Source organism: Crocuta crocuta, unplaced genomic scaffold, assembly GCF_008692635.1.
Source record: "Crocuta crocuta isolate KB4526 unplaced genomic scaffold, BGI_CrCroc_1.0 scaffold154, whole genome shotgun sequence".
Taxonomy (NCBI): domain Eukaryota; kingdom Metazoa; phylum Chordata; class Mammalia; order Carnivora; family Hyaenidae; genus Crocuta; species Crocuta crocuta.
The window spans coordinates 1,935,149-1,949,603 of record NW_027530545.1 but is presented as its reverse complement, the minus strand read 5'-3'; the positions used below and the strand labels follow the sequence as shown (position 1 = coordinate 1,949,603).

The window sequence follows — 14,455 nt, the reverse complement described above, 5'->3', positions numbered from 1 at the left end:
TGCATAATTTTCGAGCTGAAATCAGGAACAGTGTATTTCTAATGACTTATGCCAAATTCTTTGATGTATATTGATAAGTTGAATGATTACTAATTGGTAAAGAGGTAGAGAAATATGTAGGGAGAGGGAGAGAAGAAGGAAAGAAACAGAAAGCAAAGGAAGATTATTTCACTAATCGGACCACTACCCAACTAGGGGCTCTTGAACAAGTCACTTAGACACATTGCAACTAAATTTGGTGGACCAAACCTATAGAGATTTTAAAGCCCCGAAACACTGCAGTTCTTTTAAAAATTAATTAGACTCTGAAAATAATTCTTTAAGAGCTGATTATAATCTTGCCAAACACAGATGTTTTCTCTTCCTTATTAAAATTAATATTTAAAATATGTAGTTCCTATTTTGTGCTGGTATTATGCTAAGAGTGCAACACAGATTTTTACATAGATCCTCATTTTATAGATGATTAAATTGGAGCAAGGAGTTTAAGTAGTTTATTGAAGGTCACACTGTGAGATTGAGTGTTGAACCCAATTCATCTAGGTACCAAGTCCATACTCCTAAAAACTAAACCCAGTCCCCTCTCTAGTCTCCTGTGGTCTACCTGCTTCTCACACGGTTATCCTAGTGTGAAATAGCAGATATAACATCTTACTGGTGCAAATGTAGGCATCGCAGTTTAGTTTTAGTGAATGGTCAAATGAATTCTTTCGTAATTTCTTTAAATTTACCAGCTTCTGGTGAAACACTTCTGTATGTTTCCATGTCAAATGCTTACTGTTTCTAGTCCTTTCCTCTATTCTATGTTGATGTAAAGCTTAGTATCTTTCATCCTAAAATACTACCAAACTCACATCCCAAAACTTTTACTAGATGATAAAATCCTGGAATTAGCAAAGGCATCTTTGTTACTCTTCAGTTTAGCAGATGTGAAGAACAAATTATTTTTGTAATTTCAAAAATAAAATTGCAGATGACTTACAAATACATTGTATTATGGCCATGGGATTACATGCATATGTGTTTATATCACTTATTTAACAAATATGTATTAATAGTCTAATGGTATTAAACCAATATATTGTCTATATGTATAGAGGTGATAAAGTGTATACAGAAATAAATATAATACTGAAAAAGAAGTGGCAAAGTGCTTTGAGAAAGACAGGGCTATCAAAGGAGGCAGAAGTGTGAGATTATTGGGAGAAGGAGGGCTGTACTGAGGGCAGGCTGCATGGAATTATAGCCTTTGGCCTAAGAACAGAGCACATTTGAACATACAAGAAGAGTTTAAAAAGGAAAATCCAAGTGACAAATGGATGTGGACACATGTACCAGGGTGGGAAAGTATGAAGCATTTACAGCTTAACCCTTAGAACATAGGGAAATAGAGTTAAAAGGAATGGAGATCCTCCTTGGGAGGCACCACATCTCTGATGTCAGAATAGAAGCTGGAATTTATTTCTTAAAATACATATTGCAACATCTGTTGACATTTTTAGAGGAGTTTTGATGTAGAGAAACTAATGTGGCTGTGGTTTGTAGAATACATTTTGGAAGCAACAGACTCTAGAAGCAAGAAGATTCCCTTAACAAAGAGACACGAGAGGACTAAAATTGGATAGTAACCATGATAGCAGAGAACAGAGATAAGAATCAAAAATACTTCGGAAAAATAAGAGGAAGTATTTGGGAAATGATTGAATGAGGCACAGAAAAGAACGTTGCTAAAAGGGGTATTATCACTTATACTGAAATTCTGGAAGGAGATAGAAGACACTGAAGGAGAAGCAGATATGGAAGAGCTAGCACATTCTCAGTCCTATGTCATATACCCTGAGCAGAGTCAAAGGGATTTTTTTTAGAAAACATCTGGAAAATAATTAGAAAAGCGCAAACAATGCAGAAAGAAGAAATAAAAGGAAACACAGATTAGGACTCTGCCTCACAAAGATGACAATTAAAGACATAAAACAAATGAACTTATGCAGGTAAGGAGTATAGGAAGAGGAAAGTTACACTGAGAGATTCTTAGGAAGACCACATATTGGGACAAAAGCAGACAATTATTAAGCACACACATCTACAAAACAGTTTTATGACTGTACATTTCACTCATGTTATACGTATGCAGCTAAGAACTGGAGACAGCCAGCAAGGAAAGGGATATCAATAAGATTCATAAAATGAGGGGTGTCTGGGTGGCTCAGGCAGTTAAGCGTCTGACTTTGGCTCATGCCATGATCTCACGGTTCGTGGGTTTGAGCCGTGCATTGGGATCTGTGCTTACAGCTAGCTCAGAGCCTGGAGCCTGCTTCAGATTCTGTGTCTCCCTCTCTCTCTGACCCTCCCCTGCTCATGCTGTGTCTCTTCCAGAAACAAACTAAAAGAAAAATAAAAAATAAAAAAAATAAAAGTTTCGTAAAACAAATGGGAAAAGCCTCTCTGGAAAAATGCTATTGGAGTCTGAGATGAAAAGTATTTCAATCAGGGAAGTTGCTGAATTGTGTTCAAATGCTTCCAAAGGAAGACATTTTAAGGAAAGCCTATTCAAGTTCACAATCAACAGGGATCTTTTAGAAAGAAATTATAGTAGAGATGGGAATAGGATCTAGCTTCCAGTTAGAAGGTCAAGAGGAGTTGAGGGAGTACGTAGAAAACATCCTTTCAATAAGGTTCCCAGTAAAGGGAATACAAAATATATGTCCTTCCTTTCAATAAGTAGCAGGATGGAGTGAAGGACTCTTTGGTTTAGGATAGAACTTGCTTGAACAGTATTGTAAGCTCAAGGGGACGATCTAGAAATCAAAGGCATAGAACATAAATGTAATAGTCAATGAGCAAGAAGCTGAAAGAGTAGCCAGAAAAGAATAGCTGAGGCCAGAAGAGTGAATGTTAGCTCACAATGAAGGAGATATTCTTTCCTCTGAGGCAGGAGGAAGGAAGAGGCTGTGAGGAGATACATACACATACTGAGGTAGAGATTGGGGGAGTTTAGATTTTATAACTGATGACATTTTTATTTTATGCATTGCCTTAATCTTCAGTGTTTTGAGGAGAATCCAAGACTTTTAGATAAGAGTCAGTTATAAAAAATGAGACCGCAGAACAGATTAACACAGATGAACGGATTGTTAGGTGTTGTAGACTAAGCAGAGAGTCAATAAGTTGGACTTGCAGTATGACTAGTTGACCTCATCTTATTATTTTCCAGGGAGTCTCTGGTTCCTAGGTGCAGAAGTAGATAATGCATGGGTAGGTTTACCCAGACACTGATATTTACAAAAAGAGAATTGGGTCAGATAAGGGAAGGATAGAGAATTTAGGATGCTAAGCTGTTTTTTCACTGACATGGCAAAATCTTGGAGAGAGTTTGGGTGGAAGGGAAGGGAACAGTTCCTGAAAGAGGTCATTATGTGTGACTCCGGAGTAGCAGAGGAACCCGAAGCTACACTGCAGAATAAAAAGTGACTGTCACAAGCTTGAAACAGGAGGGGTTAAGAATAGAAAGTTGTGTTTAGAGAGGCAGAGTTCAGAGTTCAACATCTTGGATCTGAAGTAGATGCAAGTGATTTTGAAGTCCAAAATGAGGGTGTGTATGGGACGTCATAAGTGAAGGACACTGGAGACCTTTGAATGATTATCGACAACAACAATGACGACAAAGACATACCACCTAACCTTACCAACTGTTTGTTATGTGTTGGGAACTGTGCTAAGTGCTTTGCTTTTACTAACTCTAGTCACCTTCACTTACTGACAGTGGAGGTGATATTCACAGACATTGGGTGCCTTATTTTCCCCCAAAATGGATTGAATTGATTAATAAGGTTAGAGAATATACAGGTTTTTAATTTTCTAGGCACCCTGAACACCTGAAGTCCACACAGGCATACATGAATAGTTCATTAGGGACGATACAGAGCAATTAACTTAGAACAGAACATGTTGCATAACACTTTTGATATTATATAAGGCACAGCTTCTAGACTACTTGGGAGAGCTGACATTGCAAATACAAAAAAAAAAATCTCTCTAGGAGCATCTGTCTTCAGAAACTACAGGATTTTTTGAGGAATTGTAATTTTATGTTTTTATTCTTGTTACTTTTTAAGTATAAGTGAAATTTGAGTCATTCTTACGGTTAAATATATATATTATTTTAGTCATTTATTGCACACTTCTCATGTATTTATAGGAACTATGACCAATTGCAAGATGATATTCAATGCATGGATTTAAACTAAATGCATCAGTACTTTATTAGTAAATAGATAAGTGAGTAGGCATTCTGAACTGATCATTAAAAATGCATTATTTAACAGTCTTAAGCACTTAGTTGCATTATGATAAGATAATTGCAACAATTTTTGTTCCTTTTTTCATTAAATAGACTATCCAGCACTCTTACACCTTGGTATAGTAATTGCCATGGAGTTCCAAAACCCCAGTCAGGTGAGGGTTGTGGGTACTCCATAATTACCATCTGTTTAGCTCTGTTAGTGTTTCTCATTATGTCTCAGAAGGTCAGTGTTTCTGTTCATGATAGGAACACAGCAAGACCAGAAGTAATAAAATAGTTCCGAGACTAAGGATGTTCTGCTACTCCAGGTGACAGACAATTAATTGCTTGAGTATAAAACAGTGAGAGCAGTGGGAGAGATAGGGAATTTTGCATTGTGGTAGATGTCCAAGTACAATATTATTCGGTGGTTTTTCAATGAACTATACTGTTCAATTAGAGGGTATTAGCATATCCTGTGGCAGAAGAGGATATAATCTCCAGAAAAGGAAAACATTGTTTTTTTTAAGCAATCTCTGTCTACTTGAATGAGTGTCCAAATCCCCTAGACCAGTGTTTCTCCTGTTTAAGAGCATATTAAAATCAGCAGGGGACTATACACAGTACTAAAGGTCAGGCCCCACCTCAGGCCAATTATATCTGAATCTGTGGAGTGTGAGTGATACCCAAGCATGGAAATGTGTTTTTTAAAGGTGCTTTGGGTGCCTCTAACATGCTATGAAGGTTTAAAACCACTCTTCTACAATTAAAATTTAAAAATTGTCAGTATAGATAGATCCATTTGTGAAAAAACTAGAATTTTATTTTTTAGTTTCAATTCATTCTGCTTATATAGGAAGACTTGCATAGTGTAAATCACTGACTTTAATTAATCTTTTAAAATTAATAATTAATCCTTTAAAAGTTTAACATCTGACTCCTGAGTTCCTATAGAGAAATCTTGAATGTGAGAATCAAAAGGCATTTATTCCTAGAAAAAGGTTTTAGAATCTCTGCCAAATGTTCTTCTAAGCCTCTAAATAGCATATGGGATTTATGTTTAGCCAGGGTCATCTGATTAACTCTATCATTTAAATTGGGTAAAGAGAAGAATAAATAATTAGATGTAAAGCTCTTATATTAAAAAATATTTAACTACCATTACATACTTAATTGCCTACAAATATTTTATAGCATTTGATATTTTTCATATTGAAATACGCTATAGATCTTTTCATAGAGAAACCACTTCCCAAGGTTTCTAGAATTCATATTAAAATGATTTATAATTAGGTGACAAAAGATCACAACTTGTAGTTTCATGACCAGTTAAGCTCTTTAAGGGTAGAGCTAAGAGCCCTCACTTCTCTTCACTATGCTTTTCAGAAGGAATTTACAAACCCCTGTCTTAAGTGGCCAGTGTTCCTTCCACATATCTATTGGATCACCTATAAGAAAAACATAGACTAATCTAAATTTAGTTTTACAGAAAATGTGAACTAAATGCTACTTCTTAATTTTAAAACCTCTTACACTTTGGCTTTATGTTTCCAGTTTGAGATTTTTGAGTGCTAGTTTTTTTTTTTTTTTTTTTAATTTAAAGTGTCTCAAAACTATTTGCTACAGTCTCATTAAACTCCACACATTGTTTTCAAAAGAGATTCTTTTCTTTTTGTTTTTTTTTCAACTAGGACCCCTACTATGGCTGGTGGCCTATTTTCTATTGACAGAAACTACTTTGAAGAGATAGGAACTTACGATGCAGGAATGGATATCTGGGGTGGAGAGAATCTTGAAATGTCTTTTAGGGTAATTGCATTTTACTTTATTTTTTTTAACTCTGAACATACTATGCTGTAGCATGCACATGTAGACCCAGTAATTTACTGTCAAATATTTTTTTTATGAAGTGATGCAAATTACGGAACAGTGGTCATTTTAATACTTATTCTGAAGCTTTGCTAGTCTTTTTGCATGCAATATTTACTGTTAAATGGGAAATTGCAGCCACTTTTAAAGTTTTCAAAAATAATTCTTTTATTCATAGTACAAAGACTTGAGAGCTTCCAGTTTTTTAATAAAGAAGGGTTTTGTTTTTTAAATAAAGCATAACCCTATAAAATCAGATTATGTTTTTGAACTTGAAAGTGTTTATGTTACCAGAATATACAAGTGCTACCTGAGGTTATTCTCAAATACCTTTTAGAATAACCTGTAGTCAAAGGAACTGGATAATTATGCAAGGAGCGGGATGGATTTCATATTTTATTTTTAAATGAAATAAGTTAATGATACTTTTGTCTTTATAGAATTTTACATGAAATATTCAAACCATTGTATTGTTTTCTCCAAGATTGTGTAATGAAATTGTTAGCGTTTAGATATATTTATCTATGAAGTCCAAGAGTTATGACCTAATTCCTCATTTAGAAAGTAAAGTTTGTTTTTCACTAACAGAACTATATTTGGTGTTCTGCAAGTAAGGTCAATATCTGAGAATAAGAATTACTTTGAATTTATATAATGTGGAATTTAGTGAATCTCAGATAATCAGAATTATTTTAGAAGTACAGAATGGTCTTGCTATATATTTTTTGACTATAAACCTTTCTTATAGCCAAATATCTGATAATACCTTTAGTTCGTGGATTGTTATTCTTTCCATATTTGCCTATATACTTAAAGTCAGACTAGAATTTGCCCCATGAGATTCCATACCATACTCAGGAATGTCTTGTTGACATCAAGCACATGATATATCTTTGCACAACTTTTAGGGACATTTGGGGACCCAAGCTTTTTACCTGGTGTAGTTCTCTAAGTGCAGAAATTAAGAGATGGATGTTAATTTTAAAAAAGAACAAAAGAATGAAGAGGAAGGAAAGAGGGAGGGAGGGAGGGACTAAGGAAGGAAGGAAGAGAGGGAGGGAGGGAAAAAGGGTGGATGGATATTCAAAAACTGAAAAAATGTATGTTCTTACCTTGATATGTAATGATGAGAGTATTTAGCCGTTCGTTAACCAACATTCCCTATATGTTGTTCTGGGATTACATTAGGAGAAAAAAAAAATCAATGTAGCTATATTACTATTATCTGTGATTCTAATGCCCACCTTTTCCCCCTAAGATTCTTTTTCACATCTTTTCTCCTCACCCGTTAAGCTTGATTCTCTGCCAATGGACTCCCCTTACTTTCATCACATAGCTCACATACTGGATGGATGCTCTTCATCTAACTAATTAAAAGATGCGTTAGCAAGGAACTTGGTAGTGAAACCAGGAGAACATGATGAGGAAATGCAACAGAAATATAAATGTGCAAAAAGAGAGATTTCAGAATATGGTAGGCAAAGCAGATACCAGGATGACAGAATGAATGCAACTAGTGGCCTTAAGACTGATTAGATCCCTAGAAAATGACACAGGAAGTTGGCTGCGATTGGTTGTTTGAGATCAATAAGACATAAAGCACAGTAACTCCCCCTTTTCTGTGATTTTGCTTTCCACGGTTTTAGTTACCTGTGGTCAACTATAGTCCAGAAACAGATGATTTTCGTTCTTTTTTAAAAAAATGATTTATAACCCTATTTTTGAGAGAGAGAGAGAGTGAGTGTGAGTAGGGGAAGGTCAGAGGGAGAGGGAGTCACAGAATCCTAAGACAGACTCCAGGCTCTGAGCTAGCTGTCAGCACAGAGCCCGACACGGGGCTCGAACCCAAGAACCATGAGATCATGACCCAAGCCGAAGACGGACGCTTAACTGCCTGAGCCACCCAGGCGCCCCAGATGATTTTCCTTCTGACATAATGTCAGAAGGTCAGTAGTAGCTTAATGCTGTGTCACAGTGCCTATATCATTCACATCACTTCTTCTCATCATATAGGCATTTTATCATCTCACATCATCCCAAGAAGAAGGGATGATACCAGGGGCATCTGGGTGGCTCAGTCGGTTAAGCATCTGACTTCGGCTCCGGTCGTGATCTCACAGTTCGTGGGTTTGAGCCCCACGTCGGGCTCTGTGCTGACAGCTCAGAGCCTGGATCCTGTCTTTGGATTCTGTGTCTCCCTCTCTCTCTCTGACCCTCCCCTGCTCATGCTGTCTCTATCTCTCTCTCAAAAATAAATAAAACATTAAAATTTTTTAAATTAAAAAATAAAATAAAAAGGAAGGGATGATACCATTTCTTATTGTATCTTAGAATACAATAAGATGTTACGAGAGAGAGAGAGAGAGAGCACATTCACATAACTTTCATTGTAGTATATTGTTATAATTGTTCTATATCATTATTAGTGATTATTATTAATCCCTTACTATGCCTAATTTGTAAATTAAACTTTATCGTAGGCATGTGTGTATAGAATTAAAACATAGTCTATCTAGGGTTCGGTAGCATCCTTAGTTTCAAGAATCCACTGGAGGTGTTAGAACATATCCCCCATGGGTATGAGAGGACTCCAGGAATAAGCGACAATTTTTTGAATATTTTAAAACATATCACAGCCTTTAGTTTCCATATGCCTTCAATAGAAACAGAATGTGTATTTTGCTTTCTATTAGACTTGATTCATGTTTTATTTTTTCTTTCTATGACATGAATATAAATGTACACTTAAGAGTTAGTACTCTAGCTGAGGAAGATATTGGGTAAGAGAAAATACTAGAACAGTATATAAAGAGAATGAGACTCTCTCTTTAAGTTAATTTCATGAAAAGGTGTTTGACCTGATGAAATGATATATGTTGAGTACTTCAACTCAGATGTCCTGAAGCTAATATCCACATCAATCATTATACAATAGACATATATTGAACATGCTCTATGTTCATTTTTCAGATACCGAGGCTACAAAAATGAATAAGGCATGATGCTTTCACTTTCACAGAATCATTTCTGTGAGAGATACATAAGTATTCCTGACAATAAAATGTGATCATTTCTTTAATAAAAGTATGTATGAGGTTTTCTTGTCTAGGAAATGTAGGTATAGGCAAATCATTTAACCTTCATTGTGGAAAGGTGATTATAATAATAGTGCAGTTAGTGTTGTTTTGTAGCTCTAGTCTTTGCAGGTAGGGCAAGGAAAAAACATAGAAGTATTAAGGGCTTACAAAGTGTTAGGATTTTGGCTGGCCTTAAGGGTTCAAACCAATCCAAAGGAATATATTTGTGTGGATTTATTTATAACAGTATAACTTGATATTTGATACCCAGACTATTATAAGTACTGAGAGACATTGAAAATTTGATGAAAACTCTAGATCTCCCAAGAAAGTTACATCCAGGCGCTTACACACAATAGGGTTGAATACAGTTTTAAAGAGTTGAAGAATCCCTTGAAGTGTCAGGATAAGCATCTTTGGCATAAAAAAATAGTGACTTCTAATACTTATAAAGCTTGTAAGTTGAGTAGTTGAGAATTGAACTGCACCATTCTGAAACCAGTGGCTATGCTACTATTATACTGCTACTTCCCCATTAAGATTGTGTTCTTCCTAACATGACAACCCTAACAACTGATAATATTAGGAGAAACTAACAGGTTAAATGTGATCTTCTTCCACAGTTCTGAGATGGTTGTATCATCTAGTGATCTTATCTTCCTCTTATAGATGTTAGCCTCTTACGGTAGATGACAAACATCCAACAGCAGTGCAAATATGTGCATGTAGTTCCTAATTCTGAAAACTTAGTCTCATATATCACTCACCACTCCATTACATAACAATCATTGAAATATAAATCCTGAGAATACTGTCTAAACATAAATGTTAATTTATTTGACCTATATGTATTGAGTTTCTATTCGTTAGTTGTACGGGATACAGTAGTGAGCAAAACAGACAAAAGTGTGTGTCCTTATGGCACTTAATTTTAGTGGAGACAAACAATAAGCAAAAGAAATGAAATGTATTAATATATTAGTGATAAGTGTTAAAGAGCAAAATAAGAAAGGGAATAGGAATATGAAATGGTAAACATTGGAGACGAGTAAGGGTTGAAAATTTAGATAAGAAGAACTCAGAAGTGAATATACATACATATAAATACCTGGTGACAAAATTAACTGAGTATCGTATGAATTTACCATCAAAAGAATCATGTATCTTTACATGATATCCCTGATGTCAACAGAAATACCACCCACTAAGCATTATCACCAGAAGTCCTTGCCTTTCATGAGCAATAGCACAGGAAAAAATAATTCCAAGAATGCACAGTATTTTGTTCATTTTAAAATGAAATAACCTGCCATTGTGGAGCCAATTGGGGTCATGGAAAAAGAGAGTAAGAAGAGGGTCAGAGGAGCATCCCACTTCCATGAAAGGTAGACTAACGGTTACAAGAATGGTCTGGGAGCCAGGTAGCCTGGGTTCAGGAGCTGGCTGGAGCACTTCAAGGTAGCATGTCTTCTAAGCTTTAGTTGTTTATATCTAGAACAAGGAAGATTGTCGCACTTTCCTGATATGTTTTCTGAGGAAGATTCAGTGAGATTGTATATGTAGTGCTAAGTACTCTACTAACCACACATAAAGTAAGTCATGAGTGGCAGCTGTCATGAGCAAGTCATGACACTCCTGAGCATGACTTAGTAACAAACTTGACCTTAATTATCTGGCCTTAAATACAGATAATCAAATGAGAGAATATACACGAAAATCCCTTTAAAACAAGAATATGCAATACTTACATAAAGTGCTATTACTCTAGGTGTTAGAAAAGGTGTGGTTCTTAAACTCCCTGGACCAGAAAAGAGGTTAAATTTTAGGAAAAAAGAAAACACTTTTTTTGACTGCTGTACCTTCCTTTGAGATAACTACAGATATCCTAAGAACCTAGACTTTAACTATTTACCCATACTCATAAAAGAGTTAAAAGAAAACATTTGAGTTAAAAATATGATTCAGGGGCCCCTGGGTGGCTCAGTCGGTTAAACATTTGACTTCGGCTCAGGTCACGATCTCATGGTTCATGGGTTCAAGTCCCGCATCAGGCTCTGTGCTGAACGTTGCTCAGAGCCTGGAGCCTGTGTCTCCTCTCTCAGCCTCTCTTCCACTCATACTCTGTCTCTCAAAAATAAATAAATGTAAAAAAATTTTTTAAATGTCATCTAGACTTGGTGTAATATGTAAGATTTAAACACACACTTGAATCAATCAAAGAGTGGACAAAATATGTGAAAAGAATTTCATGATATTGGACAGCAGGTCATGCAGGACAACAGTCTCAAAGATGGGAAGCAAAAAAGGAGAGCCCATTATGTTTGCCTCAGCGTACTGCCTTGACAAAGTGCCTAGATGTCAGCACCAGAAGGAGGACCTCAGCAGATGCCCATGTACTTCTCTGCGGAGAAGATGAAGCCGAGCGCTTGGGGAGACCTAGGCAGGAAAGAATTTGGTGGACAGAATATTGGAAGGAGAGCTGCACGGACAGAACTCAGGAAACATTGGGTACTGATCAGTGCATATGTGTGAGGAATGAAACTAAGTTTGAGGAAAGAACCGTCAGTAAGATTAGAGGTCTCACTGTCCAGTGCTCACCCAGGACCGGCAATAGTGCCTGTACTCTCCAGCCAGAGTGATTCATGGGGTATAGGGAAAGATAAGTATTGGGAAACTATATAATATATAATAAACTACATAATACCCCAGAGTGATTCAAGGGGTATAGGGAAAGATAAGTATTGGGAAACTATATAATACACTTCTTCTTTTAAGTTTTTACTGTTTTAAAATTTTATATCCATTTAGTTAGCATACACTTTTTCAGGTGTACAATTTAGTGACTCAACACTTCCATACATCACCCGGTACTCATCACCACAGGTGCCCTCCTTAATCCTTATCATGTATTTCACTCACCTCCCAACCCACCTCTCCTCTGGGAATAAGAAACCATCCGCTTGTTCCCTAAAATCAGGAGTCTGTTTCTCTCTGTCTGTCTGTCTCTCTCTCTNTAAGTATTGGGAAACTATATAATACACTTCTTCTTTTAAGTTTTTACTGTTTTAAAATTTTATATCCATTTAGTTAGCATACACTTTTTCAGGTGTACAATTTAGTGATTCAACACTTCCATACATCACCCGGTACTCATCACCACAGGTGCCCTCCTTAATCCTTATCATGTATTTCACTCACCTCCCAACCCACCTCCCCTCTGGAAATAAGAAACCATCAGCTTGTTCCCTAAAATCAGGAGTCTGTTTCTCTCTGTCTGTCTCTCTCTCTCTCTCTCTCCCTCTCTCTCTCTCTTCCTCTCTCCCTCTCTCCCTCTCCTTTCTTGTCTCCTTTTTCCTTTGATTATTTGTTTTATTTCTTAAATTCCACATGAGTGGTGTTTGTCTTTCTCCAGCTGACTTATTTTGCTTAGCATAATACTATCTAACACCATCTCTGTTGTTCCAGATGGCACAATTTCATTCCTTTTTTTTTTTTTTGCCTGAATAATATACCATTATATATATACCACATCATCTTTATCCATTCATCTGCCAGTAGACACTTGGGTTGCTTCCATAATTTGACTATTGTAAATAATGCTATTACATAGGGGTGTATGTATTCCTTTGAATTAGTGTTTTTGTATTTTTGGGCTAAATACCCAGTAATGTGATTACTGGATTTCTTTATTTTGAGGAACATTCACAGTGGCTGCACCACTTTACATTCCCAGCAACAGTGTACATCCTACACCAACACTTGTTGTTTCTTGTGTTTTTTATTTTAGCCATTCTGACAGGTGTGAGGTGGTACCTCACTGTAGTTTTGCTTTACATTTCCCTGATGATCAGTAATGTTGAACATCTTGACATGTGTCTGTTGGCCATCTGGATGTCCTCTTTGGAGAAGTGTCTGTTCATGTTTTCTGCCCATTTTTTTAAGTGGATAATTTGTTTTTTGGGTGTTGAGTTGTATCAGTTCCTTATATATTTTTTCTATTTATTTTTCTTTTTAAAGTTAAATCCAAGTTAATTAGCACATAGTGTAATAATTTCAGGAGGAGAATTTAGTGATTCATCATTTACATATAACATCCAGTGCTCATCCAAAGATGTGTCCTCTGTAATATCCCTCACCCCTTTGGCCCCTCCCCCAACCCAACACCCTGATGGCAACCCTTAGTTTGTCCTTTGTATTTAAGAGTCTCCTAAGGTTTGTCTCCCTCTGTTTTTATATTATATTTATATTTTATATTCTGCTTCCCTTCCCTTATATTCATCTATTTTGTATCTTAAATTCCATAGATGAGTGAAATCATATATTTGTCTTTCTCTGACTGCCTTATTTCACTTAGCATAATACACTCTAGTTCCATTCGTGTTTTTGCAAATGGCAAGATTTCATTCCTTTTGATCATCCAGTAATATTACATTGTATATAAATATATACCACATCTTTATCCATTCATCAGTCGATGGACATTTTGGGCTCTTTCCATGCTTTTGCTATTTATTGTTGATGGTGGCTACTCTAAACATTGGGGCGCATGTGCCCCTTTGAATCAGCACTGTTAGATCCTTTGGATAAATATCTAGTAGTGTAATTGCTGGATGGTAGGGTAATTCTATTTTTAATTTTTTGAGGAACCTCTATACTGTTTTCCAGAGACACTGCACCAATTTGCATTCCAGCAGTGAAAAAAAGTTCCACTTTCTCTGCATCCTCACCACCATTGGTTGTTGCCTGAGTCGTTAATTTTGGCCATTCTGACAGGTGTGAAGTGGTATCTCATTGTGGTTTTGATTTGTATTTCCCTAATGATGAGCGATGTTGAGCATCTTTTCATGTTTCTGTCAGCCATCTGAATGTCTTTTTTTGGAAAAGTGTTTGTTCATGTCTTTTGCCCATTTCTTCACTGGATTATTTGCTTTTTTGGTACAATACACTTCTAAATAGCCTGTGGATCAAAGAAGCAGTCAAAGCGAAATTAATCATTTTTTAACTGAATGAAAATGAAAATGAAAACAGAGCATATTAAAGTTTGTGTTACCACTAAAACAATACTTAGGGGGAATTCATAGCATTAAACAACTATATTTGAAAGAAGAAAATAAGCCCTAAAATTCATGACTTCAGATTCCACCTTCAGAAAACAGGAAAAAAAAAAGAGTAAACTCAAAATATGTAAGAAAAAGGAAATAATAAAGATTGAAGCCAAATTTATGAA

At 36.0% G+C, this 14,455-nt stretch overlaps 1 protein-coding gene across 2 annotated transcripts in view; it reads left to right on the top strand.

Moving 5' to 3' along the window:
* GALNT13 (polypeptide N-acetylgalactosaminyltransferase 13) overlaps nucleotides 1-14,455 on the top strand; it is a 528,727-nt gene that overhangs the window by 331,914 nt on the left and 182,358 nt on the right. For both annotated transcript variants that reach the window (XM_077767826.1, XM_077767828.1), the window contains exon 8: nucleotides 5,974-6,091. In XM_077767826.1, the coding sequence (XP_077623952.1) occupies nucleotides 5,974-6,091 (118 nt within the window). The remainder of the gene's footprint in view (nucleotides 1-5,973; nucleotides 6,092-14,455) is intronic.